The following is a 22,084-nucleotide window of genomic DNA, read 5'->3' as shown; positions in this document are numbered from 1 at the left end:
AATGCTATCGCAGGCCCTTCACATTCTTTAGAGACAAAGCCTAGATACTGGCATTATCCCTGAAATATTAAAAACAGCAGAGATAGCACCACTCCATAAAGGAGGAAATAAGGCAGAGGCAAAAAATTACAGACTGATAGCACTAACATCGCACATCATAAAAATCTTTGAGAGAGTGCTAAGAAGTAAGATCACAAAATACGTGGAATCACAGCGTCTCCATAACCCCGGACAACATGGTTTCAGAACAAGGCGCTCTTGCCTATCACAGTTGCTGGATCACTATGACATGGCACTAGATGCCATGGAAGACAAACAAAACACTGATGTAATTTACACAGATTTCGCAAAAGCCTTTGACAAATTTATGTGTTATTGCACATAAAATGCGTTCAAAAGGAATTATCGGAAAAATAGGCAGTTGGATCTACAATTTCCTGACTAATAGAACCCAATGTGTAATAGTCAACAAAATAAAATCCGGACCATCAACTGTAAAGAGTTCAGTCCCCCAGGGTACTGTGCTTACTCCAATACTTTTTCTCATCCTCATATCGGACATAGACAAGGACACAACCTTTAGTACTGTATCATCCTTTGCAGATGACACTAGGATTTTTATGAGAGTAGACAACATAGAGGACATGGCAAACCTCCAATCAGATGTAAATCAGGTCTTTCTATGGGCTACAGAAAATAATATGGTGTTTAACAAAGATAAGTTTCAGCTCATGCGCTACAGAAAAAATGAAAATATAAAAATGGAAACCACGTACAAAACTCAGTCAAATCATAACATTGAACAGAAAGGTAATGTAAAGGATTTGGGTCGGAAGACCTTACATTTAAAGAATACAATAAAGTAGCCGTCACAACTGCAAGAAAAATGACAGGCTGGATAACAAGAACCTTTCATACTAGAGATGCTATACTGATGATGATACTTTTTAAGACACTAGTGCTCTCTAGAGTGGAGTACTGCTGCACAATGACAGCCCCTTTCAAAGCTGGAGAAATTGCTGACCTGGAGAGTGTGCAGGGATCCTTTACTGCTAGAATCCACTCAGTAAAACATCTAAACTATTTGGACCGACTAAAGAGCCTAAACCTGTATTCTCTTGAGTGCAGGCGGGAGAGATACATAATAATTTACACATGGAAAATAGAGGGGCTGGTCCCAAACCTGCACACTGAAATAACAGCACATGAGACCAGAAGGCATGGCAGGATGTGCAGAATACCCCCATTGAAGAGCAAGGGTGCAACAGGTACTCTGAGAGAGAACTCTATCAACATCAGAGGCCCGAGACTGTTCAACATGCTTCCGCTACACATAGGGGGCATAACTGGCCGACCCCTCACAGTGTTTGAGAACTTGACAAACATCTACAAAGGATACCTGATCAACCAGGCTGTGACTCATATGTCAGGCTGCGAGCAGCCACGTCCAACAACCTGGTTGACCAGTCCAGCAACGAGGAGGCCTGGTTGACGACCGGGCCGCGGGGTCGCTGAGCCCCGGAATCACCTCAAGGTAACCTCAAGGTAAGGAGACTGGCGACTTTGCAAGCTGTCCCATCTGGGTTGACGATGGAGACATTTGGGCTGGTTCCTCCTGCCGAAGCTTCTGGGCCTTACCAGCAGACCCCTTTCTTTTCTGCTTTTCCCCTTGATTCTGTCTTTACTATGGGGGCTGAGGGTGTTGAGGACAGCTCTGCCCTGGGTCATGCCGTGGAGGATCCCAGGGCTGGGGAGGAATTAATTTGGGTGGCTTGGGCCCCATTTGACCCTGCTTGGGTGTTGGTACCCTCTTTGCAGGGCTTGTTGTTGCAGGGAGGGGATTTCTTAACCCCCCTTCCTGTACGAGTATAATTTGACTTTGGCTCCTCCCTGGGTTTGGTTCCGGGTTCCCTTGGGTTCTTCAGTTCCTTCCGGAAGTTTTGGCTTCTTGAATCCTACTTAGGGAGGTTCGGGAGGCCATCGCTGTGTACCTCCTGTGAGACCCAGATTACGCCTCGGTGATAGATCCGTTTTCTTTTGAGTTTAGGTTGACTTTCCCCTTTTGGGTGCATTACACGGTACTAGAGTCTTCCTGGCTAGCAGACTCCCCTTTCTTTTCGTTGGGTGCATGGCATGGGTTTTGTTGAACCTGTACGCTTGATTGGCAGGAGACTTCTACTGTTGTACATGTTTACCTGGGGGGGGGGGGCGAGTTTGAGTGCCTTAATGAGTGCTGAGGATTTGCATGCCCGTGGGGCACTTGACTTCGGTCTTGTGGTTCTTTTCCCTTCTCGAGCTGTCCTCGGGTTGGCTTGAAGAGGATGTAGAAGAGCTGGGTGCCGGGTCTTCATCCGGTGTGCTTTTCTCCGTGGCTTGGGTGTTGGCTGCCATGTTGAGGCTGTTTACACCGATTCTCAAGGAGGTGGTGTGTCTGTTTTTTGCTTCTCACCTCACGTGTTGACAGGCTGTGATTACGCTCTCCTTGGAATCCATTGCTGTTTGCAGAGACTGCTGTCACGCAGTTTCTGCAGGCAGCCTCGTCTAGTTGCCGTCCCATGTCAGACTTGGCCCCCCCCCCCCCCCCCTGAGAACCAACATGGTGGCTCTTTGCGGAAGGGTCATGCCAGAGCTCCCTGTTTCTCCAGTCGTAATTACCTAAGTGTAGTTACAGGATGAGAGCTACGCTCGTGGTGTCCCGTCTTCCCAGCACTCTTTGTCATATAACGCTTTGAAACTACTGACGGTCTTGGCCTCCACCACCTTCTCACTTAACTTGTTCCAACCGTCTACCACTCTATTTGCGAAGGTGAATTTTCTTATATTTCTTCGGCATCTGTGTTTAGCTAGTTTAAATCTATGACCTCTTGTTCTTGAAGTGCCAGGTCTCAGGAAATCTTCCCTGTCGATTTTATCAATTCCTGTTACTATTTTGTATGTAGTGATCATATCACCTCTTTTTCTTCTGTCTTCTAGTTTTGGCATGTTTAATGCTTCTAACCTCTCCTCGTAGCTCTTACCCTTCAGTTCTGGGAGCCACTTAGTAGCATGTCTTTGCACCTTTTCCAGTTTGTTGATGTGCTTCTTAAGATATGGGCACCACACAACAGCTGCATATTCTAGCTTTGGCCTAACAAAAGTCATGAACAATTTTTTTAGTATATCGCCATCCATGTATTTAAATGCAATTCTGAAGTTAGAAAGCATAGCATAGGCTCCTTGCACAATATTCTTTATGTGGTCCTCAGGTGATAGTTTTCTATCTAGAACCACCCCTAGATCTCTTTCTTTATCAGAATTCTTTAAAGATTTCTCACATAATATATAGGTTGTGTGGGGTCTATGTTCTCCTATTCCACATTCCATAACATGACATTTATTAACATTAAATTCCATTTGCCAAGTGGTGCTCCATCTACTTATTTTGTCCAGGTCTTCTTGAAGGGCATGACAATCATCTAAATTTCTTATCCTTCCTATTATCTTAGCATCATCAGCAAACATGTTCATATAATTCTGTATACCAACTGGTAGATCATTTATGTACACAATAAACATCACTGGTGCAAGAACTGAACCCTGTGGTACTCCACTTGTGACATTTCTCCATTCCGATACATTGCCTCTGATTACTGCCCTCATTTTTCTATCAGTCAGAAAATTTTTCATCCATGATAGAAGCTTACCTGTCACCCCTCCAATATTTTCCAGTTTCCAGAACAACCTCTTATGTGGAACTCTGTCGAAAGCCTTTTTTAGGTCCAGATAGATGCAGTCAACCCAACCATCGCTTTCCTGTAATATCTCTGTGGCTCGATCATAGAAACTGAGTAAATTCGATACACAGGATCTTCCAGATCGAAAACCATACTGTCTGTCTGATATTATATCATTTCTCTCTAGGTGTTCTACCCATTTAGTTTTGATTAATTTTTCCAATACTTTCACTATTACACTTGTCAATGATACAGGTCTATAATTGAGGGGTCTTCCCTGCTGCCACTTTTGTAGATTGGAACTATGTTAGCCTGTTTCCACACGTCTGCTACGATTCCTGTACACAGGGATGCCTGAAAGATCAGGGGAAGTGGAATGCTGAGCTCAGATGCACATTCTCTCAGAACCCATGGTGAAACGCCATCTGGGCCAGCTGCTTTGTTCTTACCGAGCTCCTTGAGCATTTTTTCCACTTCGTCTCTAGACACCTCTATGTGCTCTATGTTGTTCTCTGGAATTCTTATTGTATCTGGTTCCCTAAAGATTTCATTTTGTACAAACACACTTTGGAACTTTTCGTTTAGTGTTTCACACATTTCCTTTTCATTTTCCGTGAATCTATTTCCCATTTCCAACCTCTGAATATTATCCTTTACCTGCAATTTGTTGTTTATGAATTTATAGAATAGACCTGGTTCTGTTTTACATTTGTCTGCAATCCCTTTTTCAAAATTTCTTTCTGCCTCTCTCCTCACTGCCGTGTAGTTGTTTCTCGCATCTTTGTATCGCTGGTATGTTTGGGGGTTCGGCCTCTTCCTGTATTGATTCCATTTTTGTCTTTTGGTCTCTAGCCCTCTCGCAATTTCTATTGAACCAATCCTGTTTCCTAGTTCTGCATCTCTGTTTTGGTATAAATTTTTTTTTGTGCCTTTATCATATATTTCACAAAACTTGACATACATCTCATTCACTTCCTTGCCTAGCATCAAGTCTGTCCAATTATACTCACTAAAAAAATTTCTAAGGTCACCATAATGTCCTCTCCTAAAGTCTGGTTTTTCAACTGCTTCAACCTCCTTATTTTCTTCTAGCTTATAACGCATTGCATACTTTATTCCCAAAAAGACATGGTCACTTTTACCCAAGGGAGGAAGGTACTGAATGTCAAATATCTCTTCCTCCTTCCTGGTAAATATCAAATCTAGCATGGAGGGAACGTCCCCTTCCCTCATCCTCGTAGCTTGTTTAACATGTTGATACAAGAATGTTTCCAGGATGAGGTCTACAAATTTACAGGTCCAACAATCTTCTGTTTTAGCTTCATATGCTTCCCAGTCTATGGATTTCAAGTTGAAGTCACCGACTATCAACAGTCGTGATCTATCGTTATCCGCTCTCGCTATAATCTCTCTCATTATTGTTATAAGACCTTCTCGTTTACTATCTAGCTCCTCCTTTGACCATGTGCTGCTTGGCGGTGGACTATATGCATTTATTATCATTAGTTTATCATCCTCATGGCAGATCTCTAGTGCTATTATGTCAACTTCTTGTGGATTGGCACTCATTATTTCATTCACCTTTAGGTGTTCTTTTACCAGCACAGCAACGCCACCGCCTTTCCTAATTTTTCTGTCCCGTCTCCAAATTGAGTAGCCCCTTGGGAATATGACCTCATTTAAAATAACATCTTCAAGTTTTGTCTCCGTGAGTGCAACAATGTCTGGTGTCTGCAGCTGTATTACATCACTTAACTCCAGTATCTTCGATCTCACTCCATCTATGTTGGTGTATGCAATCTTTAGGAACTTGTTCCCCCTCTCCTTATTCTTCACTCCCCCTCTCTCTATTGATTTTGTTGGTTTGCCTTTATGTACCACTTTACTGGTTTGCCTACCCCTATCACTTTGTAGAAAAAAAGAATTGATTTCTTCTTCATTCCTGCTCTCATTTAAATGTTTTGCCTCGGCGAGGTTCAGTTTCAGCTTCTCTCTATCTTCTTTTGAAAGATCTCGTCTTAACGACCACCCTTTCCCATCCTCATCACTTTGCAATTTTCTAGCATTCCTTAGTACTTCTTCCATCTGTTTGGCACCGTTTAGGGTGATCCTCAAAGGTCGATCTTTCCCTTTTACGTACCTGCCTATTCTCCTGTAGTCGCACACATTCTCTATGGTTGTAAGACCTTCTACGAGGCCAACAATTTTATCTACTACTTTAGCTTCTTCTACAGCTCTTTCTGACCTAGATGTTATCGCCTTTTCTTTGCAGCCAAAAATGATCAGGGACTTACTCCTATCAACTGTGTTTTGCACCAACTTCGGGTTAGATGCCAATTCTTTTCTCACTTCCAGCCTAAAGTTTGTTTTATCTTTGTCGCTGCAGTGTTTGACTTCCTTTACTGCTTCTTCTATTTTTTCCTTCTCCTTGGCCACTTGTGCATAAGTGAGTTGCATATCTTTCTTGCACTGTTCTATTCCCTGTGTAACTTCCTCCATCTGTGCTGACAAAAGCTGTTTCTCCTGTTGAATTTCCTTGCCTAACCTATTGTAGTCATTTATGTTTAAATTTACTTTAACTTCTTCCAAAGCTATTTTTAAGAGTTTATTTTCTTCTTCCATGCCTTTGCAATTTGTTTCCAATTGATTCTTATCCTTGCGCAAGTCTTTCACTAAACCCTCAAGACATAAGACTTTGCTATTCAAATGGTCATTACTTTCTTTCAATTTACTAATTATTTCTACATGAGAGTTCACTATAGTATCTAAATTTACCAACTTGTTATGGAGACTGCTAATATCAATGCTTTCTTCATTGAATCCCTCAAAATCAAGCTCTGTTTTGTTTTTCCCCTTGCCAGTGGCCATCTTGAATGTTCTTCTCTGCACTGTAAACACTAGGGCAACTTTTTCTCATCCAATTTTTCACTTCCCTTAGCACTTTCCTGTTATCTCATCTATTTTTCAAGAGCACTATACAGGCATACCTCAGAATACGAGTTTAATCCGTTCCTGGAGACGCCTCGCCTTCCGAAAACTCGCATTCCGAAGTTAATTTCCCCATAAGAAATAAAGGGAAATGAATTAATCTGTTCCTGACTACCCCAAAAACCCCACATCAAACTAAATTTTTATACCTAATTTACCTAATTCATCTAAATAAACCTACAAAACTGTGTTCCAGTTATTACTTACCTTGCTGTCGAGTGCTGTAGGCGTATGGAAGATGGTGAGGAGGGGGGGAGGAGGAGAGGAGTTACTGTTTGGAAGGGGAGTCCCCTTCCATAATCACATCACATAACCCCATGCCTTGTAACACTATGGATACCATTTCTCTTTCTAAATTTTTCAAACCAGCCCCTGCTTGCCTTAAACTCTTTCTTATCTGCATCACTCGTTGCAGGGGTATTCTTTAGAAGGTCTTCGTGCAACACCCTGGCTTTCTCACAAATAATGGCCTCCGAAACACTATCACCCCTCAACTCCTTGTCGTGTATCCAAATTAATAACAACTTTTCCACTTCTTCAAGTATTTGTGGTCTTTGTGCCGTTAATGTTCTTACTCCTTTTGCCACTTTAGCACCCATAATCTTATTTTTCTTCTTAAGTATAGTGCATATTGTTGATGTGGCTTTGTTGTACTGCCTACAAAGTTCAACAACACGTGTACCGTTCTCATGCTTCCGAATGATCTCTTGTTTCTCCTCTATTGTCATCCTCACATGAGCTTTCTGGCCTTTATCCTTACCACTGGCTTTCTTGGGACCCATGGTGAGATATATAATAACAAATTGTATAGACAAATCACCAAAAATCCAACAAAACACTGAAAATCCGCGAGAAGAATTGATGTGGGGGTAGTCACTGAGCGCGAGACAATGGTAAACTGAGGGGCGGCGGGGCGGAGGGGCGACGATCGCCGAACCACCACGCGCTAGGTCGGCCTGTACGCGTATCAACAAACTCGCGTCCCGAAGTAACCCTCGCCTTCTGAGACAAATTTTTGGAGTAAATACTGCTCGCCTTCCGAAAACCTCGCATACAGGGACAATCGCATTCCGAGGTACCACTGTACCTTTATGTTCTCTGGGACACCACTCACTACCATCAACCTGTACTACAATACTTAGGATTGTTGAAATATGCTGGAGCTCCTCTGCTGCAAGTGTTGACCCTAGGGGTGTCACCTTTTGAATCCCTTTTTTGAATCGAAATTTGAAGTCGTGGTAGGCCAGTGGTGCCAGTTTCTGCACCCGGCATCTCCTTTGGAGCCAGCGTCGTCTGGCCGGCACTGTGATCGCTCTACTTGATGGTCGGCATCTCGTAAGGGGCGTCGGCCCTTTTCGAGGATCGCCTCGTTGATGGGGGGGCGGAAGGTGCTGTTGTTTCCTATTTGTGGGCATTTCAGGGGTTCTCCTCCAGCCTGTGGTGGCATTGGGTGGCTCCTCCTCCAGAGGGTTTGTGGCTGGTGGGGCAGGCCTCTTCACCTGCGCTCTGTCGGATTATCTTGGAGTGGGTACGCTTGGGTGTGACCGAAACATCCACGTCCCTCAGGTGGGTTTCCCGTCTTGTTTCCAGTCCCGAAAAAAGACTGCAGACCTGCGGTTCATTCTGAGCTTGTTCTGCCTGTACCCCTGTTTTTTTTTCCATTCCTTTTGGATGACCACTCTGTCCCAGGTCTGGCTGTTTTTGGAGCTGGGCGATTGGATATTGTCCCTAGACTTCCGGGGACGCATATTGGCACATCCCAACTCATTCGGGGTTCACGTACTGGTTCAGTTTTGTCGTGGGGCGGCAAGCTTACCGCTTTTGTTGCCCTCTATTCGGCTTGAATCTGGCGCCTCATGTTTTTACACGACTTACCCGGGTTGTGGTGACCTATTTGCTTCTGTTAGTGGTTTGGGTTCTGTCTTACTTCGACGACTGGCTGGTCTGGGCTCCCAACCAGTCCGCGTGTCTGCTCGCCAGGGATTTGTTTTTTCCCAGCTCGCCAAGCTTGGGTTCTTGGTGAACTGGAGAAAGTCCCATTGGACTCGGTCGTCCCATTGGACTTGGCTGGGTCTTGTGTGGGGATTCTTGGACTTCTTCCATGTCTCTCCCTCTAGCGGCGTTACTGCAACTGCAATCCCGCCTTCGGCTGTTTTTGGAGGTCACCCTGACCACTTGTTGGTTGCTCGAGCAGCTGTGCGGGACTCTGAACTACACCGTGCTGGTCTACCCATCGGGTTGGATCTGGCTTCTGCCTCTGTTCTGGTTCCTTCGGGGATGTCTATTCTGCCACTCTCATGATCGCTGGGTTCGGACCCTGGGGGTCTTGCGTTAGTTGCTGTATCGCCGGCTTCCTCTTCTGGTTTTTCAGGGTTTAGTGCAGTGGTGCCTACCCGTGCCCTCGCTCGATGATTTCAGGGATGCGTCATGTCTCGGCTGGGGCTTTATGACCAGTGCTCACCAGGCAGGCCAGGGTCGGTGAGGCCCTTCCTTCCGTCGGGCTCGCAGCACAGTGCGGGAGTTCGCGCTGGTGTGGCTTTCGCTTCAGAGGGTTTGTCACTCGCGGATCGACAATTTGGCTCCATTCGGACTGCTCCCCGGTGGTTCATTGCCTGAACTAAGGGGGTTCGATGCGATCCTTGGCTCTTTGGGACTGGTCGCTTTGGGTCACTCATCTGCAGAGCTCTTGGGGTTTGGCTTTCCTGGCTCTACTAGGGAAGAGTAGTCATGTTGTACCCTTGGTGGCCAGCCCAGCCTTGGTTTTGGGCACTGCTTGCTCAGTGTCCACACTGAGCAAGTCTTAAGAGTCCTAAGTCCTAAAAGTCTTCCCACGACTCCGCTTCTTTCAGTAGATCAGTCTGGTCTGGTATGTGGCTGGTTTGATCTTCTCCTCTGATCTTCACGTCTGGTGTTTTTAACGCGGGTTTATCACCACTTGTACGGTGATCAGATGACTTCGTTGTTGGTGTCCCACCTGCGAGTCTAGACTCAGTGGAAGTATGAAGTTTTCTGGCGGTCCTTTCGGCACTTCTTGACTCTTTGTAGGTATCTCTGATTTTTGATCGGGTTGTTTTGTCCTTTCTCTCTCAATTATTTCAGGACTGTCATCTTATCCCGAATACTGTCGCCTCGTATCGTGCGGCGCTGGCGGAGCCGCTTCAGCTTGCTTTTGGTATAAATATTACTTCTGTGCCGTTTCGCAAGCTGTCTCGTGCATTGTTTCACCTCTGGTCTGCTCATGCACCACCTGAGTCGTCCTGGACTTTGGACAGAGTGCTCTATCTCGCTTCTCCTCAGTTTGTTGTGGCCCCTTCAGTTCGGGATTACATTTTGAAGGCTCTTTTCCTGTTGGCATTGGCCTCTGGGGGTCGGGTCAGGGAGCTTCATGCTCTTCTTCGGCGCAGGGGTTTCTGCGCTTTCGGTCGTGGAGATAGGTTTGTTCATCTGCAGCCGTCGTCTTCTTTTCTGATGAAGAATGAGACTGCTGCTTTCCAGAGGAGTCCTTGGTTTGTTGATGCTTGGTTGGTCAGGCCAGGGGTGCATCATGTTTTGTGTCCGGTTGCGGCCCTCCGCCGTTATTTGTGAGCCACGGCCTGTGTCCGGAGACGGCCTTTGAGTTGATCCGGTTTCCCATCTTCCCTGTTTGCGGGTACGGGCCTCTCAGGTTGTCCGCAGGGTTATTAAGTCTAGCCAGCCTGCGGTTTTCCTCGTGCCCACGTCATTCGTAAGTTTGCTGCTCTTGCTGCTGTTTTTGGGAACGTGTCCTGGGCTGACATTTGGGTGCGGGGTTTTTGGCGGTCGAACAGGGTCCTGGCTGCACGCTACCTCGTGAATGTTCCTGGGCCTAGTTGGGCCTGTGTCGCTTTGGGTTGGCGGCTGCAGCCTGTCTCGACTTCGAGTTGAGGTGTGGAGTACCGACCACCTCTCAGGTATTTCCCCTTTTTTCCTTAATTTTTGGTAAAGTAGCTCCGGGGGAGCCATAGGGGCTTCCCCCAGAAAACCAACGCCCGCCTTGGGGAGCTGCGCAGACATGCGTTGCGGCTTGTGTGACGTCATGCTTGTTTGCTTGTTTTCTGATTGGGGAGTTCTGCTTGCTCGTCTGTCCATTGGTTTGCAATGTTTAACCAGCTGTAGTTTGTTTTGGGATTCCAACCTTTCTGGGTGCCTGACCTGGTAGATGGCAGACAACTACATGGTGATGTCTATAGGCCATTGCTCCTTGTGCCTTTCTGAGAGGGCCAGGTTCTGGTTCGTGGTCCCCGGTAGGCCTAGAACTCCATTGAGTGACTGTTGCCACGGTCTAATATATACACACATCAGCCCGGTATAGCTCTGGGAGCCTCCAGGTCTCACCCAGAATATTGCGTTTCATTACAGTACATTCAACGCTGTTTTTTTTTTATCTATTGTGATACATTTTGTGGGATTATTGACTAATTTGTCTCTACATCCTAAAAAGTTCCTAGATATGCAGTGTTTTGCACAGACATATGTTGACTGGACTCAGACTCTGCACAGACTCAGCCCAGATACAGAAACCATCATTTGCCAGTCTTATATTAATTTTAAAAGTCTGTCAAAATCATCTTGTAACAATTTTGAATGTCACTGCACTCTCTGTACTCATTACAAAACAGTTTGTATAGGGAGATATGCCAGCCAGGAAATACCTTTCTTGATTGCCCAAATGCAACTGAAACACCAAATGTATTTAACTGCTTAACAGCTGTGCTGCACCAACCGAGAAAACTCAGTCGGTGGGAAACTGCGCAACTGAGAAAACACCTTTATAATATTTCATACTCATTCAAAGCGAGTGAGTGGTAGGTTGTGTACGAAATGAACTCTTGGGACCTCCAGTGAGACGCAACCATCTTGGAAAAAATTTCCAGAATGTCCTAGGAATGCTGATTGCCTCCCAAACATCTGTCTGACGCGGTGTTGAAAGATTGCTCTCTATCGGTGAAATTCAGACCTTATTGTTTGAAGAGCATAAGGGTCATGATATTGATGAAGCTAGGCGCAATAAGGATCTAACACAATGGTCGGATTGTGAATCGTTTTCTGGGTTCAGTGATGATGCATCTGATACAAGTAGCATAGATGAACAGTGTTAGCGGCTTCCATGGTGGTTTTTTCCATAGATATTTTAAAAAATAACTGAATCTCTTCCAGAATGGCTGAGGCTCTTCCTGATTGACTGAATCTCTTCCAGAATGACTGAATCTCTTCCAGTGAGGGACCTTACAAAGTGATCTTTTCAAGACTACCTCACAAATTGATCTTTTCCTATAATCTTTTCAAGACTACCTTACGCTTTACAAGCTTAGCTACATACCACCTACAGGTACTAAAGCCAAGGGTGTACATGAGTGCGTTATTTGCAAGCACACAGAACAAAGAAACAGGAAGTGAAAATCAAACTGTACCTGGTAATTACCTAAGTGTAATTACCTAAGTGTAGTTACAGGATGAGAGTTACGCTCGTGGTGTCCCGTCTTCCCAGCACTCTTTGTCATATAACGCTTTGAAACTACTGACGGTCTTGGCCTCCACCACCTTCTCACCTAACTTGTTCCAACAGTCTACCACTCTGTTTGCGAAAGTGAATTTTCTTATGTTTCTTCGGCATCTGTGTTTAGCTAGTTTAAATCTATGACCTCTTGTTCTTAAAGTTCCAGGTCTCAGGAAATCTTCCCTATCAATTTTATCAATTCCTGTTACTTTTTTGTATGTAGTGATCATAGCACCTCTTTTTCTTCTGTCTTCTAGTTTTGGCATATTTAATGCCTCTAACCTTTCCTCATAGCTCTTGCCCTTCAGTTTTCGATTGGGCAGCAGAAAATAACATGATGTTTAACAGTGATAAATTTCAGGTACTCAGGTACAGCAAAAATGAGGATCTGAAACATAATACAGGGTACAAAACACAATCAAATCTTCCCATAGTAGAAAAACAGCATGTCAAGGATTTGGGAATAATGATGTCCGACGATCTAACGTTTAGAGAGCATAACCAAACAAATATCAAGTCAGTCAGAAAAATGATCAGATGGATTACGAGAACTTTCAAATCCAGGGATCCCATCACAATGGTTGTACTCTTCAAGTCACTTGTGTTGTCCCGTCTCGAGTACTGCTCAGTACTCACTTCCCCCTTCAGAGCAGGAGAGATTGCTGAAATAGAGGGAACACAGAGAACATATACGGCACGCATAGACGAGATAAAACACCTAAGCTATTGGGATCGTCTCAAAGCTCTCCAAATGTACTCTCTAGAAAGGAGACGAGAGAGATACCAAATAATACACACATGGAAAATACTGGAGGGCCAGCTCCCAAATTTACACAGTAAAATAACAACGTACTGGAGTGAACGATATGGAAGAAAATGCAAGATTAAACCAGTGAAGAGCAGAGGTACCATAGGCACAATCAGAGAGCACTGTATAAACATAAGAGGTTCGCAGTTGTTCAACGTCCTCCCAGCAACTATAAGAAACATTGCAGGAACAACCGTGGACATCTTCAAGAGAAAACTGGACTGTTTTCTAAGAGAAGTTCCGAATCAGCCGGGCTGTGGTGGGTATGTGGCCTTGCGGGCCGCTCCAAGCAACAGCCTGGTGGACCAAACTCTCACAAGTCGAGCCTGTCCTCGGGCCGGGCTTGGGGAGTAGAAGAACTCCCAGAACCCCATTAACACTTTCGCGCTATCTGGACGCGCCGGTGCGTTCGGTTTCGTCTAACGTAAACGCATAGTGGACATAAAGTTATGTCTACTTTTAAAATATTTGTATAAAATTCAATTTTTATCCGATTTACTTTGGGTTTGTTTCAAACTGCGCGCTATGAGGCTCTCTTTCTCACCACTAGGCTGCATGGTACAATAAGTTCATGAAAGGTGTGGATAACTTCGATCAAATGGTATTTTGTCCCAAACGGGTTGCAGGTGGGTGACTTTAGCCGTTTATACTGGTAATTCTTCCCCCATATCATGTATTATATGCATATGTCTGTTTAGGGAATTTTATTCCGATCAATATACAACCAAAAATAACTGTGTGCAACAAGTATAAACTTGACAAACATTACAAAAGTAAAAATATTTCGTGTGTGTTTGACGCTCACTGATATGTTCCAGCGTTGTTTTATATTTGTCGCTATTCTAACTTACGCTTTGTTGATATTTTTTACCTATGGGCACATAGAACATTCTATTGCGAACACATTGACATAAAAATGAATGACGTACATAGAAAATTAATGTCATGAGAGTGAAATAAGTATAAACTTTCAAAGCGCCGTGCGTCGTCCCGTCACCGATACCGGGTAACAATTTCACCACTTCCCACACTCTTGCAGGCGGGCTGCATCATTATTCTACGCTTATATTCATATCACCGTGTTGGGAATTTCATTGCGAGTCCATTGATACCAAAATTAACGCTGTAGAACAAGTGTGGAGGTGATTACAATCCCAAGAGTAAAAACATTTTGTTGCTGATGGGCGCTCACGGCGAGTCATCTACGTAGTTATTTATTTGGTGCTGGTATCCCTATATGTTTCGTGACTTATTTTACTGATGTTCTTCTAGAGAATTTTATTGCGAACACGTTGGTACCAAAATGAAATACGTAGCATGAGAACAAAGGTCAGAAGAGTAAAAAGAGTATACACATTTTTGTTTTTACGCTTAAGCGATAAAAACGCAGCGCGCACATTCGGTTGGCTGAGTGACCTTTGCGGAGAGCGCGAAAGTGTTAAGCAGGTGTCAAGCAGGTATCAGTTCTGGGAGCCACTTAGTAGCATGTCTTTGCACCTTTTCCAGTTTGTTGATGCGCTTCTTAAGATATGGGCACCACACAACCGCTGCATATTCTAGCTTTGGCCCTGACAAAAGTCGTGAACAATTTCTTTAGTATATCGCCATCCATGTATTAAAAAGCAATTCTGAAGTTGGAAAGCGTGGCATAGGCTCCTCACACAATGGTGCAACGAGAGCGAAGTCACACTGAGTACCATGGACTGCTTCATTGATTATCACTCACTGCCGAAGTACTGAGTGTGTAATACAGTGTGTTATTGTGTAAATAGTGTGTGAAACTGTACATATTGTAATTTTAGTGAATTTTTAACAAATAATATTGCAGCAATAAACATTTATTGTGGACATATTACTGACACATGTATCAAAATTCCATGGAACATTATAAACGTTCTACTGTATACATATTGTGTAGGACACAAATATGCATCATATACAATAAAAAAACAAATAAAACCGCATTGGAAATTCATAGAACATATAATGGAAAATATATTTGTGGCAACTTGCGGTGCTTGAATGGCCCATGCGACTGCCTTTGGGAGCTTCACTCTTGGATGACTAGCCCGTGACACCCCCCTTCTCCATGTTCCCACAGCCAAAGTAGGTGGATTTCTGGGGGGAGCCCTGTTGGCTCCCCGGAGCTTTACCAGGCTGATATGTTAATGTCAGACTTTGGCATCAGTCATGTGTATGGAGTTCTAGGGCGTACCGGGGACCACGGCCAGAACCTGGCCCCCTCAGAGAGGCAAGGGGAGCAATGGCCTATAGACACCCCCGTGTGGTTGGAAGCATTCTATGTCTGCCATCGACCGGGTCAAGCATCCAGAAAGGTAAGCATTCCAAAACAAACCCCTATTCTGGTTAAAATTGCTACCTAAAGCCAAACTAGTTGGATAGAACTCCCCAACAGAAAACAAGCAAACTACTATGACGTCACACGTCACCGCGCCGCTGTCTGCGCAGCTCCCCCCTCCCTAGGAAGGGGAAGGGGGAGCCCCAGACCTCCCACGCCGGCTATGCACCCATCAGTTCTTCGACTGATGCTATAGGCACCGGTTATGTGCTCCGGCTTCAGTAGTTGTTTCAGCACTGTACCTAGAGTGTGGTGTCTGTCTTCTAGGTGGTGCGTGAGCCGGGAGTGTGTCTCCAGTACTCGGGCTGCATGCGCCTAGGGTTCCCTTCCCTAGGTGCCCTGTTAGTACTGCCCTTGGGGCTTGGGGCCACCTTCCACAAGTTCCTTGGGTCCTGCCCCTGCTAGGCCGTTTACTGCTTGGTTTTCGGCCGCTCTGTGTGTGCTCGGGTGTTCTGTCTTCCTTGTTTGCCTTAGGGTAAGGGGCAGTTTTGCACTGGTGGGGCGCAGGGTACTGTGCAGCTTGTCTTTACCAATCATAGCGGCCGGCTCTGTTCCGCTTGGGTACGCTGTCCTCTTGCGGGGTTTTCTTTTTCTTTTTGTTATCTACCTGGTGGGGGGGGGGTCTGCCTTCGTTCTTGCCCCTTGTGTCCCTTGTGTTCTGAGTATTTTCTGGTGGTACCCCCTGCTAGGTCCCCGTGAGTGTACACGTCCCAGGGGTTAGCTCTTGGAAAGTTGTTTGGTAGCTTTGGGCGCCGGTTAGCAGTACCCTGCCTGGGATTACCTGAGCGCGAGTCCTTTTATAGTAAACGCTCGGGACCCTGGGAAACCCCTGTGGGCGCGTGGGTCCGATGGATGTGACCCCAGAGTCCCCCTCACTTCCAGCGAGTTTGAGGGTTGCTCTCACCCTTTGTGTTTGGGTGACTCTGTTTTGCCTCCGTCTGCTGCCTGTAGGGTCGGTGACACCTTCGACCCGGAGTCCTGCGAGTTTTGTTGCTCGTTGTGGCTCGGTTACCCAGTTGTGCTGACCAAGCAGGTGCGGGCAGCAGGGGCGTTGCACTTTGAGCCTTGGCGGTGGCAACGCTCTCGTGGTTTACTCCCCGGGAGCCCCGGGGCTGCCCCGTTTTGATTCATGTTGGGACTTGGGGATGTTGGTTGCTTCGGTTCCTTCCACGCCCCCTCGGATCGGGGTGGGGTTTGATAGTGTTGAGACTCAGGCAGTCTCGGGGAATTCCCCTTCCGGGGTAGTGACGGGGGCATTGAGCCTGTTCCTCCAGCCGTGTTGTAAGAGTCTGCCAGTGGCCTCCCTTCCTTAGTGTTTTCGCGGCTGCCCCGGTTTTCTAGTACGGCTGGGGCTTTGGGGGGACGGCTCGGCCCGGGGCCTGTCGTGTTGGTTCCTGGGGCTGGGGAGGTGCTGACTTGGGGGGTCCTTGGCCCTGTAGGACCCCATGGGTTTTTTTCTCCCCCTCTAGGCAGGGCTTGTGGTTACGTGGAGTGGGGTCTTTCCTCCCCATTTGCCGTATGTCCCGTTGGGCGTCGGCCCCTCCCCGGGCTCGGTTCCTTAGCCTTTGAGTCGGTTGGTTCCGTCCTGTGGGTGGATGCTTCTCCCCCCCATTTTTGGGATGGTGTCTTCGTCATGTTTCCCCGTTCTTGGGTTCTACGTGACTTCTGGTCTACGTGACTTCTGGTCTCGGGTGCGCCTGCGCCTTTGTGTGACTTCGGGACTAGTGTTGGCTTCTGTGTTCTTGAGGGTTTGGGAAGGTTTTCGCTACTTACCGCATTACTGGAACGTCTGTCGGTTCCTCGTCCGGGTCGCCATTTTGGGCTACTTGTGGCCCTGTTGGGCTACTTGTAGCCCTGTTGGGCTACTTGTGGCCCGGTTGGGTACCTTTTTGGGCTTTGTTTTTGCTTCGTTGGCCGGTTTTGTTGTTCCTGCTTCCTCTTTTGGCTACTTTTCTAGTGCAGTAGTCCTAGTTGGCGCCTTCCCACAGAGCGGGTTGTGTGGTTCGGCCAGCGTGTCATGCGCATGCGCCGTGGAGTTTGTTTTGGTTTGGGTGGTGTGTTTCAGTACTGGTGTTTTGCGCCCTTTTTTCTCAGGCGCTTCGCCTCTCGCTCTTCTCCCTTGCTTCGGTATGTACCCCTTTGCTCCGGGGGTGTCCTGGTTTCCAGCTGTGGGGAGGACACCGAGGTTTTCCCTGTGTCATGGGTGTGGGCCGCCTCCTTCGCCTCTACTCTGCTCTCTTGCGGGTCTGGCTCTGGCGTCTTCACCTGGCGGTGCTCCCAGGATCTTCTAGGCACGGTTGAGTCGTGTCACGTTCGTGCCTCCATTCGACAGGCGAATTTCTGCGGTCTGATGCCTTTTGGACGGGTGCTGGATGCGAAGATGTTTATATACCTGTCTTCATTTAGGTGTATTTTTGTACGAGTGAGACCGTTCACACACCAGTGACTGTCCCCTTTTCAACCCTTCCAGTCCCACTCATGTGCATGTCCAACCCATGCTAGAGTCATTAAGGGGACCCACCTTTTTTCGTGTTATGAGGTGTGTGTGTTGTGGTGCTGGTTATGTACTCACCTGGTAGGGCTCTCCTGGTTGTGCTTGCAGAGTTTGAGCTCTGGCTCTTGGGTCCCGCCTATCTGGAAGAACTTGCGGGATAGTACCAGTGGTGTGCAGTGGTGCTATAGGCACAATTGGGGAACACTGTATAACCATCAGAGGTCTGCGGTTGTTACACGACCTACTTGCGAGCATACGCCATATTGCCGGTACATCCGTGGACTTCCAGGGCGCACTAGCCTGTTTTCGACTAAAAAGTTCCGGCCCATCCTGGTTGTGAGGGGTATGTGGGCCTGCGGGCCGCTCCAAGCAGCTGCCCGGTGGGCCATCCTCTGGCTGGTCTAGCCTAGCCTCGGGCCGGGCTTGGGTGTAAATGAGCTTCCAGTACCCCATCCAGCAGGTATCGAGCGGGGTTCTCCGCCGTCGGTCGCCTGGTGTGCAGGTTTCTGGGACTACTGGGTTCTGTCGTGTCTCTGTTGGCCCTGTCTGGGGTCTGCCTGCTCCGTTCTCTGCCTTTGCAGAAGCGAGTTGCTATTTACATGTTGCGGTGGTGCCTGTTGCTGCTGCTGCACGTGTGCATTGGTACCGTGTTTCGCGGTGGCGTGTCCTTGTTCCTGTGTCCGGTTGTGGTGTGGCACTTTGCGGCTGTTTTGAGCCTAGGGTTTGCGTATGGGGGTTTGCTTGTTGTTTTTCGTGGTCTTCGGGTCCCTGGCTTGGCCCTCTCATGTGCGTCAGGTGTTTCTGTCCCTGCCTGATTGTCCACCCCTGGTTGTTTTCCTGGGGTTTTTGTGCTTCAGCTCTTTCATCCTGCCTCTCCCCAGTCGTTTTCCTGGCATCTCCTTTGGTGGGTTTCCACCGCTTCATTTCCTTGTGCGTTCCCTTGTTTCCTCCTCTGCCGCAGGGGTGTTCGGCGTGTGTTCCTTGGCTTCTTGGGCGTTTTTTAGGCCTGTGGTGTGCTTCTTTGTCTCGGTCTGTTGCAGTTGCTCGTACCCCTTGGTTCGGGTACTGTTTTGGTGGTAACCCTTCCGCCTTCTTTGGTTTCCTAGCTAGCCCTGCCGGTTGGTTTTTCGGGGTCTTGCGATGTCTCGCGTCGGACTCATTGTTTTTGAACTCATGGCGGGCTTACTTGCTTTGGGGAGTTTTTCTGTTCGGCAGACGTTCCATCTCCTTGTGCCGCCTGGGTTTCGGTGGTCGCGCCCGAGATCTTCCCGCAGCTCTGCCTTTTCCTGGGCTCGGAGGGGCCTTGTCGGGGCTACTTGCGTTCTGCCTCGCGGTCTCGCCTCCGGGTGGTGGTCGGATGGCTTCGTGGTAGGTGTCCCACCTGCGTACTTCTCTTGGCGGCAGTATGGGGTAATTTGGCGGTCCTTCCTTTTCCTGTCCCTTCTTAGGCGGCTACTCTAGTTAGCGTCGGCTTGGTTTTCTGGTGGGGGTTGGGGGCCGTCGTCTTGCCGCATACTGTCGCCTCTTTTGTGCGGCACTGGCGAAGCCACTTCGGCTTGCTTTCGGTCTTGGTGTTGCTTTTGCACCGTTAGTAAGCTGTCTCGTGCGTTGTTTCACCTCCGGCCTGTTCGTGCGCCGCTTGCACCGTCCTGGTCTCTGGTCAGCATGCTCTGTCTTCTCCTCGGTTGGTAAGGCCCCTTCGGTTCCGGTTTGTTTTTTCGTCGACTCCTTTTCATTTTGGCATTTGCCTATGGGGGTCGGGTCGCTGAGTTTTCTTGCTCCTTCGGTTTTAGCGTTTCGGTTGTTGAGTGGCAGCAGTCTCCATTTTTTCTGGCACGGGGTGGGGCTGCTGCGTTCTGGAGGGGTACATGTTTTGTTGGTGTTTGGTAGGTCGGGCCAGGGGTGTGTCATGTTTTGTGTTCAGTGGCGGCCCTCCGCTGTTGTTTGCGTGCCACGGCATCTGTGTCCGGGGCGCGTTTTGCATTGATCCGGTTCTATTCTTCTCGGTTCACGGGTGATGGTGTCCCGGGTTGTCAGCCGTGTTCTTGCGGCTCAGTTGCCTGTGCTCTTCCCTCATGCCCGTGGCGTTCGTGGCTTCGCTGCTCTCGCTGCCATCTGAGCGACGTGTCCTTGCGGTCATTCGGGCGTGGATTTTTGGTGTTCGTACGGGGGCCTTGCTGCTCGTTCTCGTGTTGTTCCCGGGACTTTTTGGGGCTGTGGCGCCTTGGGTTGGCGTTTTGCTGCCGGTTGTCTCGCTTCCGTTGGGGTTGCGTGGTGTCCGCCTCCCGGTTTCGTCCCTTTGACCTTCCTCTGTGGGTAGTTAGCTCCAGGGAGCCGACGGGGCTCCCCCCAGAAAACCAGCTTTGAATGTAATGAAACGCCATTTTCTGGGTGAGACCCGGAGGCTCCCCGGCAACCCTCCCTCCCTCCGGTCAGCGGTTTTTGCGTGTTTTGACATCCAGCCTCAGAACTGATGGGTGGATAGCCGGCGTGGGAGGTCTGGGGCTTCCCCTTCCTCCTCCCGGCGAGGGGGGAGCTGCGCATACAGCGGCGCGGTGACATGTGACGTCATACTAGTTTGCTTGTTTTCTGTTGGGGAGTTCTATCCACTAGTTTGGCTTTAGGTAGCAATTTTAACCAGAATAGGGGTTTATTTTGGAATGCTTACTTTTCTGGATGCTTGACCCGGTCGATGGCAGACATAGAACGCTTCCAACCACACGGGGGGTTTCTTTAGGCCATTGCTCCCCTTGCCTCTCTGAGGGGGCCAGGTTCTGGCCGTGGTCCCCGGTACGCCCTAGAACTCCATACACATGACTGATGCCAAAGTCTGACATTAACATATCAGCCTGGTAAAGCTTCGGGGAGCCATTTTCTCACCCAGAAAATGGGGTTTCATTACATTCAACGCTGTTTTTTTTTTTTTAGTTTTTTTTTTTACATGTACGTGTTCAGGAAAGGGAATTTATTATTTTACAAATTCAAAAAAAAAACAAAATATTGTGAACACCTGATTTTATGCACACAGAGAAATGTCACAATAAATTCGGTGCATCACAGTAGTTAAATAGTGAAATGTAGTAATGATTGGGAAAGATAATTGGTATGCTTGATTTCCATTAATTAAAACTTAATGTCACTTTTAAATCTCAAGTTGGTTTTATCTTTTGTATCTCATATGTATTATTAATATTCTCTTCAGATAGCAGTATAGATGCTCCACCTGCCTTTGTTCCCGCTAAAAAATATTCTGATGTTTCTGGATTACCTGTAAGTATCCTTATGCTATTCATTCTAATAGAATTAGGGTTATATTGAAATTATATTAGTGGCAATGGCACCGTGGCACTGAACTCACACTTGTAAGGGACAATAATGACCTATAAATAGTTTTTAAGTACTGTATTCAATTAATGTTGTTTCAATTTGATATATTGTGAATGATTATTATATATATATATATATATATATATATATATATATATATATATATATATATATATATATATATATATATATATATATATATGTCGTACCTAATAGCCAGAACGCACTTCTCAGCCTACTATGCAAGGCCCGATTTGCCTAATAAGCCAAGTTTTCATGAATTAATGTTTTTTAGACTACCTAACCTAACCTAACCTACCTTTTTCGGCAACCTAACCCAACCTAACCTATGAAGATAGGTTAGGTTAGGTTAGGTAGGGTTGGTTAGGTTCGGTCATATATCTACGTTAATTTTAACTACAATAAAAAAAATTGACCTCATACATAATGAAATGGGTAGCTTTATCATTTCATAAGAAAAAAATTAGAAAAAATATATTAATTCAGGAAAACTTGGCTTATTAGGCAAATCGGGCCTTGAATAGTAGGCCAAAAAGTGAGTTCTGGCTACTAGGTACGACATATATATATATATATATATATATATGTTGTACCTAGTAGCCAGAACGCACTTCTCAGCCTACTATGCAAGGCCCGATTTGCCTAATAAGCCAAGTTTTCCTGAATTAATATATTTTCTCAAATTTTTTCTTATGAAATGATAAAGCTACCAATTTCTTTATGTATGAGGTCAATTTTTTTTTATTGGAGTTAAAATTAACGTAGATATACAGTGGAACCTCTATTAACGAGTTTAATCCGTTCTGGCACCGAGCTCGTTACCTGGAAAACTCGTCTTTGGAAACAAATTTCCCCATTT

General features: G+C 46.6%; 1 protein-coding gene across 1 annotated transcript in view; it reads left to right on the top strand.

Annotated features, from left to right (window-relative positions):
- The window catches only part of LOC138356365 (INO80 complex subunit C-like), a 75,413-nt gene that overhangs the window by 28,382 nt on the left and 24,947 nt on the right, over nucleotides 1-22,084 (top strand). The window contains exon 3 of the mRNA XM_069312306.1: nucleotides 21,080-21,147. Coding sequence (XP_069168407.1) covers nucleotides 21,080-21,147 — 68 coding nt within the window. The remainder of the gene's footprint in view (nucleotides 1-21,079; nucleotides 21,148-22,084) is intronic.

Source organism: Procambarus clarkii, chromosome 72 (assembly GCF_040958095.1).
Source record: "Procambarus clarkii isolate CNS0578487 chromosome 72, FALCON_Pclarkii_2.0, whole genome shotgun sequence".
Classification (NCBI taxonomy): Eukaryota; Metazoa; Arthropoda; class Malacostraca; order Decapoda; family Cambaridae; genus Procambarus; species Procambarus clarkii.
The sequence above is the reverse complement of the archived record's forward strand: the minus strand, read 5'-3'. Positions and strand labels throughout refer to the sequence as shown.